Source organism: Alosa sapidissima, chromosome 4, assembly GCF_018492685.1.
Source record: "Alosa sapidissima isolate fAloSap1 chromosome 4, fAloSap1.pri, whole genome shotgun sequence".
Taxonomy (NCBI): Eukaryota; Metazoa; Chordata; class Actinopteri; order Clupeiformes; family Clupeidae; genus Alosa; species Alosa sapidissima.
The window spans coordinates 35,832,289-35,846,131 of record NC_055960.1 but is presented as its reverse complement, the minus strand read 5'-3'; the positions used below and the strand labels follow the sequence as shown (position 1 = coordinate 35,846,131).

The 13,843-nt window shown below is 45.9% G+C and overlaps 1 protein-coding gene across 1 annotated transcript in view; it reads right to left on the bottom strand.

Annotated features, from left to right (window-relative positions):
* Positions 1-381: 381 nt before the first annotated feature.
* Positions 382-13,843, bottom strand: part of LOC121707607 (A disintegrin and metalloproteinase with thrombospondin motifs 9-like) — a 53,564-nt gene continuing 40,102 nt past the window's right edge. Inside the window, exons 30-40 of the mRNA XM_042090299.1 lie at positions 11,957-12,136; positions 10,005-10,175; positions 9,304-9,498; positions 8,807-8,936; positions 8,506-8,600; positions 7,323-7,417; positions 7,052-7,185; positions 5,056-5,147; positions 3,672-3,776; positions 1,936-2,044; positions 382-1,602 (exon numbers count right to left, since the gene is read on the bottom strand). Of these exons, the coding sequence (XP_041946233.1) occupies positions 1,955-2,044; positions 3,672-3,776; positions 5,056-5,147; positions 7,052-7,185; positions 7,323-7,417; positions 8,506-8,600; positions 8,807-8,936; positions 9,304-9,498; positions 10,005-10,175; positions 11,957-12,136 (1,287 nt within the window). The 3' untranslated portion in view covers positions 382-1,602; positions 1,936-1,954. The remainder of the gene's footprint in view (positions 1,603-1,935; positions 2,045-3,671; positions 3,777-5,055; positions 5,148-7,051; positions 7,186-7,322; positions 7,418-8,505; positions 8,601-8,806; positions 8,937-9,303; positions 9,499-10,004; positions 10,176-11,956; positions 12,137-13,843) is intronic.

Sequence of the window (13,843 nt, the reverse complement as noted above, 5' to 3'; positions counted from 1 at the left end):
CAACCAAGCAAAACGTAAATACGTAACCCACAATGTCTGAACAAAACAGACTCCAAAATAAATCTCACATGACTTCCTTGCTCTTCACTGACAAGCCTCAACCATTCCCTAACCCTCATTCTCAGAGAAATGCTTTCTGCAGAGAATCCTGACTTACAAATCCTCTCTCCAACCCTCTCCCTGATGCACCTGCTGTACAGTACATCTTCTCTTTCCACTGTAAAACTACAGCCTGACTTCCAGCTGCTGAGGGAGTCTCATAACCAACTCTCTCCCTGCCTCTGTTCTTCCTTGCTGTGTGTGTGTGTGTGTGTGTGTGTGTGTGTGTGTGTGTGTGAAAGTGAGTTTGTCTCTGTGCATGTGTGTGTATGCCTGTGTGTGTGTGTGTGTGTGTGTGTGTGTGTGTGTGTGTGTGTGTGTGTGTGTGTGTGTGTGAGTGCGCGCATCTGTGCTTTTTGTGTGTGTGTTTGTATCTGTGTGCTCTGCCGCTTTCTCAAACCTCCCTGACCGGAAAATGGACACATGTTCGAAGCATCTGGAGCGCCTCACACTGATGTTGAGGAGGATGATGATGATGATGATGATGATGGCGGTGCTGGCTACGCACCTGTGCCCTCCCTCCCTGCCTCCCGCCTCCCCTGCTGCGTCTCTGCGCTCGACACTCGGCCGCCCCTCATCGACCCGCGTGGCACGCTCCAGCTCCTCAGCACCTGCTTCACGGGGCCCGCGTGCCTGACCGCGTGCCTGACCGCTTCACGGGGCCCGCGTGCCTGACTGCTTGCACGCAAACCCCTCGACCACTGAATGTGCTTAATTGTCCTGGCCTGACCCATGTTAACTGACGTACCACACCACTGACCACTGACACTGGGCAGGAGGGACAGGTCCTTAAGAAGCCATCGAGGCTGTGTATGATAAATACTATGTGTGCTGTTATGACACATACTACCGTTCAAAAGTTTGGAGTCATTTAGAAATGTCCTTGTTTTCATCATTAATGTTGTAAATGACTGTTGTAGAAAGAAATGGCTGATCTTTAATGCAATATCTACATTGCCGATTATCAGCAACCATTCATCCAATGTTCCAAAAGGCACATTCTGTTTACTAATCTGACTTAATTTCAAAAGGCTAACTAAGAAAACACTGAAGAACCCTCTTGAAATTATGCAAGCACATAATGTAATCTGAAAACTGCTGCCCTGATTAAAAAAAAACAATGCAACTGATCTCAGCTGGTATTCTGTCTATAATGGAGTGGAATGGAAACCCCAAACTTGGACCCCGAACTTTTGAACGGCAGTGTATTTATGTCACATACAATGTCTGACAGATGTGGACGTGTGCATGATGATAGGCACAATGGCAAGTTGCTTTAAAAAAAAAAAGAAAACTAAAAAAAAAATTAAATAATTTCACAATATAAAAATAAATGTTGAGTATAATAAATAATTCACATAGCATATGTACAGTACTTACAGTAGCATAATTTACATATGTACATGTTTTGGAGGGGTAGAGGTTCTTCAGAAGAGGACGAGTCCTTCTGTTTCTTTAGCACCACAGAGAGATAAGAAAGGCCACATGAGGGGTGAGGAGTCACTGTCAGATACAACAAACAAAAAAACAAACAAACAAACAAAAACAGAATATTAGCCAAATGAAGAGAAATATTTAACAGACAAAGGCATCTCAATGTTTTGGCATCTCAATGTTTGGTTTATTTAACAGACAAAGGCATCTCAATGTTTTGGCATCTCAATGTTTGGTTTATTTAACAGACAAAGGCATCTCAATGTTTTGGCATCTCAGTGTTTGGGTTATGGGGCCCTGTTAGGTTGTGCGTCAGGAATTCCAAAATACAACTTTGCACAACTTCGTCTTTTTTAAGATTTTAAGAATGGCCCCATAAATGTGTTGACGGCAAAAGCTCACCTGGGGGGTTGAGGTTGTGTTATGTGACACGCACAAGAAGGCCAGAGCTTGTTGAAGGGGTGCATTTGCCGCAATAGCCACCACACATTCCTGTAACTCTACTGCCATCCTGTGGTAACAAGAGAAAATGGGTAAGTGTTGTGGACACTGGTCAAGGAGTATGCTGGAGGTGGAGGGTAATTGAATGTCAGACTTTGAAACCAACCCAACGCCTCAAGAGACAAGTGTAGCAGGTGCTGATTCAAACAGAAACATTCAATAGGGAAGTGTGAGGGAAGGCTTTCTTTGGGGGGAACAAATACAGTAGTTGTCATGGATTTCACTGCAATGCGCTTCTAAAATCACACTTGGCCCAGCGAGAAAACTCGGAGTGAATTACTCAAAGGAAATTAATCAAAGGCAGAGGCTTGAAAAAGCTTTTGAGACAAAAAAAAAAACACTTTATCTTAAGTGTCAGCTTATTTGTGAGACCACCTTCAACGCCATAGCGTAGCTTAGCATGAAACGAGCTAGCGCTGTGCTTCAGAGGGAGCTCAGAGATACAACAAGTGACCACACACACTCAAAGATACAACAAGTGACCACACACACTTACAGAGATGCAACAAGTGACCACACACACTCACAGAGATACAACAAGTGACCACACACACTCACAGTCACACTGGGGCATCGTCTTTGAAACGTAACACACATACATTCACACAAAACACAAACACACACACACACACACACACTCACACACAAACAAAACACAAATACGCACGCACACACACACACACTCACACACACGCATGCAGTGTTAATATAAAACTGATCCCACGGTATCAAATGAATTACACCACCTCCCTCCTCCTCTCCATTTCACTAACTCCCGATGATCTCATCAGAGAGCACCCACTGTGGCCACTTGACCTAAAACAACCAATTTTCTGTTAACTGGCCACTCCAGAGCACTCTGCTTTCAGGTGCATCCTTTATTCTCACGCCCTGCCAAAAAACGCCCCCAGGCTGATCTCCATCACAAAACCAGGAGGGCTGACTGTTGTCTGCGGCTGCTCAATACTGCTCTTCTACACGGCTCCTTAAGGTGCCAAAGCAGGCGGAGAAAATAAGAGCACTTGGTCCCATGCCCAGAGCCCGCTGGGAAGCCAAGAGGAAGGGGAGGGGGAACAGAGAGGAGGAGGCCTGGAGAAGGGCTGGGGTGGAGGCCTGGGGTGGAGGACTGGGGGCTGGGGTGGAGGACTGGGGTGGAGGCCTGGGGTGGAGGACTGGAGAAGGGCTGGGGTGGAGGGCTGGGGTGGAGGACTGGGGTGGAGGACTGGGGTGGAGGGCTGGGGTGGAGGCCTGGAGAAGGGCTGGGGTGGAGGGCTGGGGTGGAGGACTGGGGTGGAGGGCTGGGGTGGAGGCCTGGAGAAGGGCTGGGGTGGAGGGCTGGGGTGGAGGACTGGGGTGGAGGGCTGGGGTGGAGGCCTGGAGAAGGGCTGGGGTGGAGGGCTGGGGTGGAGGGCTGGGGTGGGGAGGTTGTCTGTGACTGGTGGATCTAACTCTAAACTTGGTCTCTCCAGTGAGGATGAAGACTTAATACAGCCACATAAACATCCTGCAATCCGCCGCAACCTGAGTCAGTGGATGAAGGGGTCATAGGGCACAAGCGGGGGAGGATGTTTTGTGTCGCACCTGCGGGGGAGGATGTTTTGTGTCGCACCTGCGGGGGAGGATGTTTTGTGTCGTACCTGCGACTTGTGTATGTCTGCAACAGCGTAGTTTCCATGGGAAATCCACTTGGTCTGCTCGGCCACATGAAAGCCTGTCCCTGAGAGGTTGATGCTGAAGCGGCCCTGCAGAAAAAAACAAAAAGCAGGAGATTCATACAAGATATTGCTGAAGTTGTGCACTCACCAGCAGGTGGCAGTAGAGAGCAGCAAATCCTCGGCACCTGGTACAGCTATGAGCAACTCACCGGGGAGCCACAGGACCAGAAATGTGTCACAACTCAAAAGCTGCCAATAATCACATCTCAAGAAGAATGATACAATGCTCCTCCACTCCTGCACCTTGTGTTCAACCACTTCACCCAAAGTGTGTGAGACTCTCAAAGGGATAACAAACAGAGCATTCGCAAAAGTGTGTCAAGCGTCAAGTCGGGTCATGTGTGTGCTTCCCATCCCCTGAAATGACTCTGGGATGGAGCGGGCAGCGGGCTTCCATTAAGTGCTCTTCCCTTGCGGTTTTGTCTGCTGTCTGCAGCCCGTCTGAGGCGGCGTTCACGTGGGCAGCACATGGGGCTGTGGGTGGCTGTGGGTTAACAGGCGACACATAACCAGCCTCTCACAATTCCCCCCAAACCTTGAGAGAGTGTGAGAACTGGCTCCAGTTAGAGCGTGTAGACTGGTGCACACAATAGCAGAGAAAAGGAGGGAGAGAGAGAGAGAGAGAGAGAGGGAGAGAGAGAAGGAGGGAGGAGGGAGGGGGGTGACAGAAAGAAGCTATGGGGGACAGAAAGAGAAGAGAGTAAGAGAGAAAAAGAGAGAAAGATGAGATGGAGAGAGAGGGAGAGACAGTGAGAAGACATGAATAGAGATAGTCGGACAGAAAGAGAGAAGCAGACAGACATGGGTAAGGAAGAGAGGAAGAGAGGAACAGACAGAGTGAGAAAAACAGACAGTGAGGAAAAGAGAGAGGAAGAGAGAGGGAGAGAGAGAGAGAGAAAAAAGGAGGAGTAGAGTATCCTCTGAGGGGGCAGAGAGTAAAAGGGGGCATAGTGTAGTTTGCGTGCCAGTTGGCCGCGTCTCCCGCGAGACTAACAGGATCTGTGGAGCCTCATGTACGCCGGCTACGCCAGACAGATGTCTCCATCCCCAGGCCATTTGCGTCTGCTCCAGATCGCCAGCAGTGGGGCAGTGAGCCTCTAACTGCGTCTGCTCCAGATCGCCAGCAGTGGGGCAGTGAGCCTCTAACTGCGTCTGCTCCAGATCGCCAGCAGTGGGGCAGTGAGCCTCTAACCAAGGCTCTGCGGCTGGATTTAAGAAGAAGTGATACTACACTCCTCTAACGGCCCCCACCTCCAGCCTCCCAACGCCAACCCCACTGCTCTCCCACCAGACACGCAGTTCTCACCTGTGGACAGCGGGCGGCGCTGTAGCAGTCCCCTCCAGTGGCAAACGGCACGTGGCGGCCCTCTCGCGTGACGGCAAACTGCCAATCTGTGGCTGAATGACACAGACAAGATTGTTACCAAAAGTGGGCATTAGTGGACCCATGGATCCAGTAGATGTTACAGCAAACCAGGAAGTCTAAGGAGTGCACTTTAATGACATGAGCCTCTATAACAGGCCTTGCATTCCCCTCCCATAGAAACTATGTCCACTTTCCTTTTGGGGCCACTAAGTATGTCAGTGTTGAGTATGAGTGCAAACATAATTTGGGTGCAATTTACGACTAATTGTCAGGGCGCCTTTAATTGTGTACTGTTTTATAGCTTCTGAGGTCAGCTTGGACCGATTAACCCCGCGCTTGGATTTGATTAATCGTCTTTTCCATCTGTGTCATGCTAGGGGGTAGCTTGCAACATCTGTAATAGACACTTGCAATCGCAACTGTTCTTTAAAAACAATTAACATGTGTTTGGACTGTAGTCACTGACACTAATGTGGACTTTCGGCAAGACACAGAATGCCTTTCATTCAAAATAGCATGTGACCCATGTTACCAGAAATCCAGTGTCAATTGTTTCCGACCTAAACCCCCCCCCCCCCCAAATCAAAAAGGGATACTTGTTTTTAGTGAGTTTTTATGTATACCATACTCTGTTGTTTGTAGAACGCCTGCTATGTCTGTCTTTAACTGCTCTGTATTGCTGGCCTGCTTTCAAGTCATCTCTGTTATTTCCTGTTAGTTTTGGCGTGTGGTGTATTTGTTTAAGTTCTCACATTCTCTTCGTCTCCTCACTCCAATGACAATAATATGAGGAAGGGTTTAGTTCAGAGCAGTTTGGCGTCACAAAAGCATAACTGTTCGCGTGTCAGAGTCAGTTCAGCCATCACAGGCACTCTCAGCAACGGGAAACAAAGCCGTATGACCATCCTGTTTGCAACGGAGCCCCTCCACTGTCACTTACACAAGTGTGTTACATGAACAACAGATGGAGGTATGACATGGCAAGTAAAACGATGCAGTGAGAATGTGTAGTATTTACGTAGCTAGACATATGTTGAGTTGGAGGGAAGACTGAGAGCTGTGTTGAGTGAAAGGAGGGTAATCTGGTGAAGATATATTGCTAAACTGGACCCCATACAAATCTCTTGGCATTCACTATTTGTTTGTATACGGATGTCTTCATTCATCAAGTGATACAGTGAGAAGAAGAGGGTCTGGTGAAACTTGGGGGACGTGGTGCTTATCAGTGGTTTCTGCTATTTTAGGAAACATTAAAGGTACACTATGCAAGATTTTCACCTTACGTAATATAACCTTTACGAAGCCAATTTGATGGTAAACGAATTTGTAATAGACAAATCGTTCACCTAGCATAGCTATACAGCATAGATGTAGCGAGTGGCTACCGAGAAAACCAGCCATGGAACTTTAAAAACGGCGGCCCGACAAATCTCGCGAGAATTGTGAAATATTACCGTGCCGGCAGATATCGCTCTTTGGAGATAGTTTTTGCCTGTTGTTAATCCTTTACCTCCACAACAAAAGCATTTGCATTGTGAACAGGGGGGATAAGTCACGAGAAGTTTGCTATTTACAACAGCAGAGTAAAATATAAATATATCGCGACTCTAGAGGGAGCTCTACAGTACTGTATAGCCAAAAATACCTAAACCTGCATAGTGTACCTTAAACTGCTGACATTATTTTGAATTCACAATACTATGTTCTCCAGGTCGTGAGGTGTGACAGAGACTGAAAGTTTGGACCTAAACACATTTAGTGGGTAAAAAACTGGGCTAGGCCTGACCCTGCTATTGGTCTCTGTAAGTCGCTTTTGATAAAAGCGTCACCTAAATTTATGAATAAAAATAGATAGATCTAAAAATAGGGCCCAGGTTGAGGAATGCTTGATATTGCCTTTCACTATGTAACGTGATGTCTGGCTATGGCCACTCACTGATGATGTGCATCTTGCTGAGGTCCAGTCGGACTTTGCTGAAGGTGGAGAGGCCGGCTGCCGTATAGTCCCTTCTGCAACTGCAGTCCTCTCTTCGGCTCAGGTTGGCAGGGCACCCAGTCGGGTCAATCAGCCTGGTGTCACACAAAAGAAAAACACGACTGGGTTATTTGCATTTAAAGGAACTCTATGGACTTTGTTTTACAACTTGACTGACACAAGAGGCTCTCAACTTTGAGAGGATGTGTCCACTGGAGGGCCACTACTGTACCTGTAGCCGAAGACCTCAGAGAAATTCTCCGCCTCGCCAGCCATCAGGGTGACGTATTCCCCTGGAGTATCTGTCTGCATTCCAGCACAGTAGATCTGAAGACAGACACGAAGAAAAGGAGGAAGAGGAGGAGGAGGAGGAGGAGGAGGAGGAGGAGGAGGAAGAAGAGGAGGAGGTGAAGGAAGAGGAGGAGAAGAAGGTAGGGTTGGGGAGAAGAAGTGTGAGAGAGAAGACAGAGGAAGCTCAGACCACTGCAAGATGACACCCTGTTTCAATACAGACTGACCTCCAGCTAGCCAGCCCAACAGACCACAGTAACCACTGCCATTCTCCAGTGTGGTGAGAATGCGATTCCAACCAAAAGGAAACACAAGTAGTGGCAAGTGGAGATTCATTCCGACAGGGCACACTTCAATGCTGACTCCTGCAGAAAACTCGGGGACGCCGCAATCAAGTCAATAGTGAACTACGAAATGATTTCCATGTGTCTGTGAAAGTTTTGTCCAGCTATAAAAACATGTCAATCACATTGATCAGAGCTTCGTGTGCTTTGTGGAGTCAGCAACAAAATTGGTGGATCAACTTGTCGATGGTTGAAAAATGGACCATGATAGTGTGGTTTCTGAATTACAGCAAAGGTTGGAATTGCAAATTAATTCACCAATGAATTAAGCAATGACACGAGTGTGCCTTTCGTCCAATCAAAAATGAATGAATAGCTCGACTGAACCTAACTGTTGTATAAAATTAAAACAGAAAGCTGAAATTGGCAATGAAATACACAATGGATGGACATGCATATCAATTATACTAATCACAATACTACAGACTGAAGTTATTCTGTTTCTTAAATGACCATTGTCTTATTAACCTCCTAACATGTAATTACTTTGAAACAAATTGTCCGGGACTATACTCGTCAACTAAATTGTCAGCATGTAATTCTGACTGTAAACAAATCAGTGGACTTTTAATGTGTGCTCAGCACATAGACCAGTGGTAGAAATAAATGTTGTTGAAATTAGCAAAGGCATGCTTACAGCACCACTAAGAGCAACAAATAAACCTCCCCATTTCCCTCAAGGATCCCATTGTTCTCAGCTGAAAACTAAGTCATTGTATGGCCCCTGAGAGCAAATAGCAAGGCCACAATGAGGTGCAGTGTGTGCAGGAGGACTTTCACCTTGACTGCTTTCCCTTGCACACTCAGTATCTGTTCCCCGTCCACCAAGATGCTGCTCAAGCTCTGGGCCTCTCTGCAGCTCCTTGGCAAGTGGCCTACGGCAAGGGGAGAGAGAGAGAGGGAGAGGGAGAGAGAAAGAGAGAGAGAGGGAGAGAGAAAGAGCGAGAGAGAGAGAGAGAGAGAGAGAGAGAGAGAGAGAGACAAAAGCGCATTCAGAAGACCCCTTCGCAAGTGCTGGTGCTAACACACTTAGCGTCTAGCAGGAAGCAGAGTGGAGCGTGGCGACACCAGTGGTACTCACAGGAAGGGTTGCCGCAGGCCTTGCGTGCCTGGGGTCTGGCAGACACCGGACACCTGTCGCTGGCTTCCCCTTCTGCTGTTACACACTGCAGCGTGCGCTCCATCCAGCCCTCCCCACAGGTCACTGAACACTGGACACAGACAGGAGTAGTGTTCAAAGAAAATAATGGCTGTAATAAACCCTCTCTGGCAATTTAAATGATGACCGATACCTTGGAGGCCAAGATTAATAAAAGCTGAAAAAGACATCTTGTTCTAACATCTTGTCCAAATGGAAAGTGAGTAGTCTAGACTGAAAGAATATGTTCAAGAACCACTTTTGAGAGGGTCAGGCCCTTTGTGACTCGGAGACAAAACAACGTTTAAAGTGGACATGGAACATTGGATGTTGTTAACATAATTTACAAGATCGGTTCCCACTGTATATAAAAAAAAGATTATACAAAATGATAAAGCTCCACTTTGGGTTTTGAAGGTGTGTTATTAGGGACCCCTTACCGGCCCCCACATGCCAACCCTCCAGGCCTCTTGAGGAGGACAGGGCTCAGCGTGGCACTCCAGGATGCTTTCTGGCGGAGTCCCGGGGCAGTTTGACGAAGACTGATGCCCGTACTCGTAATTATCATTCCCAGAATGCACCTCACTGCAGGAGACCAGCCTCCTCTGATATCCCTGCCCACAGGTGACTGAGCACTGGAATGAGAGGGAGAGAGGGAATCATACAACAGTGAAAAATCTGGGACGTTGAAAAACAGTGAAAACCCTGGGAAGTTGAAAAACTGCAAAACAGTCTGGGGTGTTGAGGACCACAAGGCTGTAAATGGAATTTGGAAAAAAGCAAGTCATTAAAAGTATTACACTATAAGAACACTCCGCTGTAGCCCCTGTAGCCGAGACATCTAAGTAAAGTAATGCTTCATTCTTTTCCAGAAACACAACAAGCTGAACTTTCCCCTTCTCACACTTTTAGAATTGCTCACGCTGCAGCACAAGTGAGAGTTTCTTTCTCCATTCATTCTAACTCACTAGTCTAACTCACACATTTTTCTTAAGGTATTTAAAAACAAACATGCTACACAGAGAAGAACACCTTCACAGAACGTGTTCCATTTTACAGCATCTAATGCAGGGCTGCCTAAACGCTCTTGGGGAACTCAGACACAGCATAGTGTGGCATGAAGAGGATGAGATTTGGTCACCTCTGTCCACTCCCCCGTGACCCAGATGAATTCACAGGCCTGGGTGTTACAGGCCTCAGAGTCTGTAGGTTTGGTCTGGGTGACGCAGTACATGTCATGGACCTCCTCCCCGCTGTCATCCAGGCAGTGCACTGGTCGTCTCCGGTGGCCTGACCCACATGTCCGACTGCACTGGAGAATCACAAAGAACCCAAAGGCCATCACATCACACACTCAAAGGGTTTCCTCTCATTCCTAAGATGCATTATACATCCAAACAGTCACATCATACATACATAGACCTACATTATACCTTGAAATGGTTTCATTCATTTCTAGGATGCACTGCATTTAAAAAAAAAAAACGAAAGTCTTCCCAGATCATCCAGTGTTTTGCTAGACAAACTAAAGCAGCTGTGGTCGTTCTCTTGGATAACAGAGGGCAAGACAGAAAAATAAAAGCAACAACATGGCTGAGTTCCGTGTCAGTGCTTGATGGAGTGCACGCAGAAATCACCCATGGCATTCGTAGAGGACTGGTTTGTATCATCAGAGGCCTTCTGTTGAGTGTGTTTAGTTAACCTGTGGCCACCGCATACTCCCTGTCTACTGTGATGTCAAACGCAAGGCTGATGCAACGCACAAAAAGAGAGAAGTGACTTCAAAACAAACTTCTGCAGCTCTGAACCCTAACGGCTTCTGAAGCTGCGCCAAACCGCAAAGGTGCTGACAGCCCTGGGCCCAATAAAATGAAGTGTTGTGGGTCTAATCATGACCATGCGCACCCTCTCGTACATTTTGGGTGACCTATGCCAAGTTTTGAAAGCCCTTGAAAGGTTCTTGCGTCATCAGGACAAGGATGTACTTCAGCTTTTATTTAGGTAGTCCCAGCTGGACATAATTCACATAGCAACATGTCTCAAGGTGCAAACACTCCACAACGGGGCTCCAAACACTGACGTTTAAGAGCGAACTATGTGGTATCATACAAACATGGAATGTTTTAGCATTTAGCATCATAATGAGAAAAGCTACAAAATAGAACTACAGTGGGCTCCAATGGGCACATTTCCTAACACCGTACTTTCTGGACCTTTGAAGAGAGCATGTCGGAGAAGCACTGCAGACACATTTTCATTTGAAGCTGCTTCCTTTCATAATGTTCCTCTCTCCTCATATGGAGTTAAACACAGGGTTGCTGCTGTACCTGTTTTCTCAGAACTCGGGTCACATGCTGTACACTTTAAAAGCACAAGGAGCTCTGAGAACTCTCTGTGAGCAGAGGCAGCTTGACCCAGCTAATGTCCGAAAACAGTAATTGGCTCCAGCTGCTCACAGCATCTGCAAGGGGGCTGCTGAGACGCTATTTTCTAAGCATTGCTCTTGACTAATTAGACTTTTTCAGAGCACTGTGATTTCATGCTGCTTGTTGACCTAGATTTAAGGCTTCCTGAACATTTAGGATTTTTTTTCATCCTGTCCCCAAAGGTATTTTTCCCTCTATAAACTTTTAAAGAAAGTAGTGGCAGATGATATGCAGACATTGAATAAACCCGAACAATATGCATTTAAGTCCATTAAACATCTTGACATAGCGCACTGCAATTCATCTGTACTGTAATTGTCAATGGATGAATATTGGAGTGAAACAAGAAAAACAAATAATCTGCCTAATAAGGGGTCTGGGATCGCAGGACATGAGAATTCTCTTGAGTCATCTGATTTTCATCATGGCCAGCCTTTCTCCTCATTCCTTCCGCAGAAGCGCGCTGCCGCTCAGGCGCCTCTTTGGCATCGTGACAGCAAATATGCGAAGTGAGCACAAGATTCGCTACGAGTAGCCTCGCTCACCTCACTGGTTCAGTAGCGCTGCGAGTGCTGTTCCCCGCCTCACACAAACAGACATGCTTCTAACTCCGTGTACAGAGGCTCGCAGAAGTGTATTTTTCGGTTTACTGTCAAACTTTACTTACTGGTCGCCACTCTCCGACGCTCCATCTGTACGGCGACGGGCAATCAGCGGGACGACAGGTCTGACTAGAGGGTGGGCGAGCTGGGAATCTTGCGCATTCCGACTCATCCACGCGGCGTTGGTCTCCAAATTGACAGAAAACGTCTCGTTGCTGTATGCCGTTGCCACATGTCGTCGAGCACTAAAGCGTTAAAACAAGGTAAGTACAGCTCCGTTAAGGACACATTTAACCTGCAAATATCAACAGGCTTAAATAGCGTATATGGCCTATATAATGTACTTGGAGTTAATTTGATTTCAGTTTCGTCACAGGCAACGTTTCGTTTGGTTATGAGAATCATGTCAGGAACAGGGTTTGCCATTTATTGTCAAAACATTAGTCTAGACTATTGTTTTCATTAAAAGATCCAAAGCAGAGATACATACTCAAAGTATTAATTAAGTATTAATATAACGTGTGTAAGGTGAACTATGTGTAGAGTGAATAATCCGACATTGCTTGAGTGCGTTTAGACTACATCAATGCATGTGTTTCAGATTTCGAATGTAGCGTAACACATTTCATGCTTTTCCTGTTTAAAATTATCTTAATTAACACAAGGTTTCATGGTATTTTAATACCAAGAATTGCAATGCATGCAACTGATTAAGATTTTTCTTTGAAATGAAGAGAGCTCTCTATGATGATAGGCAGGCAAAATTGCACTTGAATGTGCATTTCATACTGTGCAGATGATAGTTCCCACCCCCATGTACAAAATGACAGCATCATGTAAGATGCTTTGCCAAGCCATGTAGTCTGCATAATGCAAATTATTCCACATATTGTTAGCAGTGATACAAAAATCAATTGGTTATTTGCCTATCTTAACGCATACTATGCAGACACATCTCACACCACAACATCAGTTTTCAATTTCAGTTCCCAAATAAAGAGCCTTTAGAAATGTAGATAAAATAAATCAGTGCCACACTGTAACACTTCTTGTAAAGGCAATATGCAGTGGAAAACAAGCTTTTGTCACAGATGGTAAGAATTCCTTAATGTGTATCATAACCAGGGAAAGGCAAACGTATAACTTGTTTATGAAAGGCAAATTACAATGATTTACTTCCATTCAAAGGCTCTTAGTGAAAATTACTATGTGATGAGAAGGGAAAAAATAGTATGCAAAATGAATCCAGCATGCTCAAGACCAAAAGAGGGAGTAGAGGAGCGAGTGACTGAGTCCAGGGGCGAGTGACTGAGTTCAGGGGTTGTTCTCTGCCTTGTTTGATCAAACCACAGCCACAACCCCAGACCCCAGTTATTAAATGCATAGGCTCAAACCCACAGATTGATAAAGACCACATTTTAACAGGCCAGTGGGATGCCAAGGACCTAAAAGAAGGTCGCCATGACTTAGTTTCCTCTCACTAACCCATTGGTTTACCCATACCTTGGTTAGAAGGCAATCAGAATTCTTCAGGTAAGACCAGATTTAACAGCGATGTTCTATTGCTCCTTTAACAATGTAAAAAATAAAGATGGATGGATATCATTTCAGACTAAGCAAATACTTTTAGAAGTCACTGGTAGTAATAACTGTGGTAATAACGGTGGATATATATTTTAGGTTTCTCCACATCATCTAACATAACATGCTAAGGTACAGTCTGAACATCATCTTCCCCATTTCATCTGGAGTACCGAAATTGATGTAGTTGTTACTGTAACTGATGTTTTCTCCCCATAAAGGTTGAGACGTAGATCAGTATGTGTGAACATGCAGATAAATGCAGAATCGAGGATGATGCAGAATTTGGGGTTTGAATGTTTGAGACAAATGTTTCTGATTCCCTATGGATTGGCTGGTTTAAAAAATCCAACGTTACAGGGATTACTTCT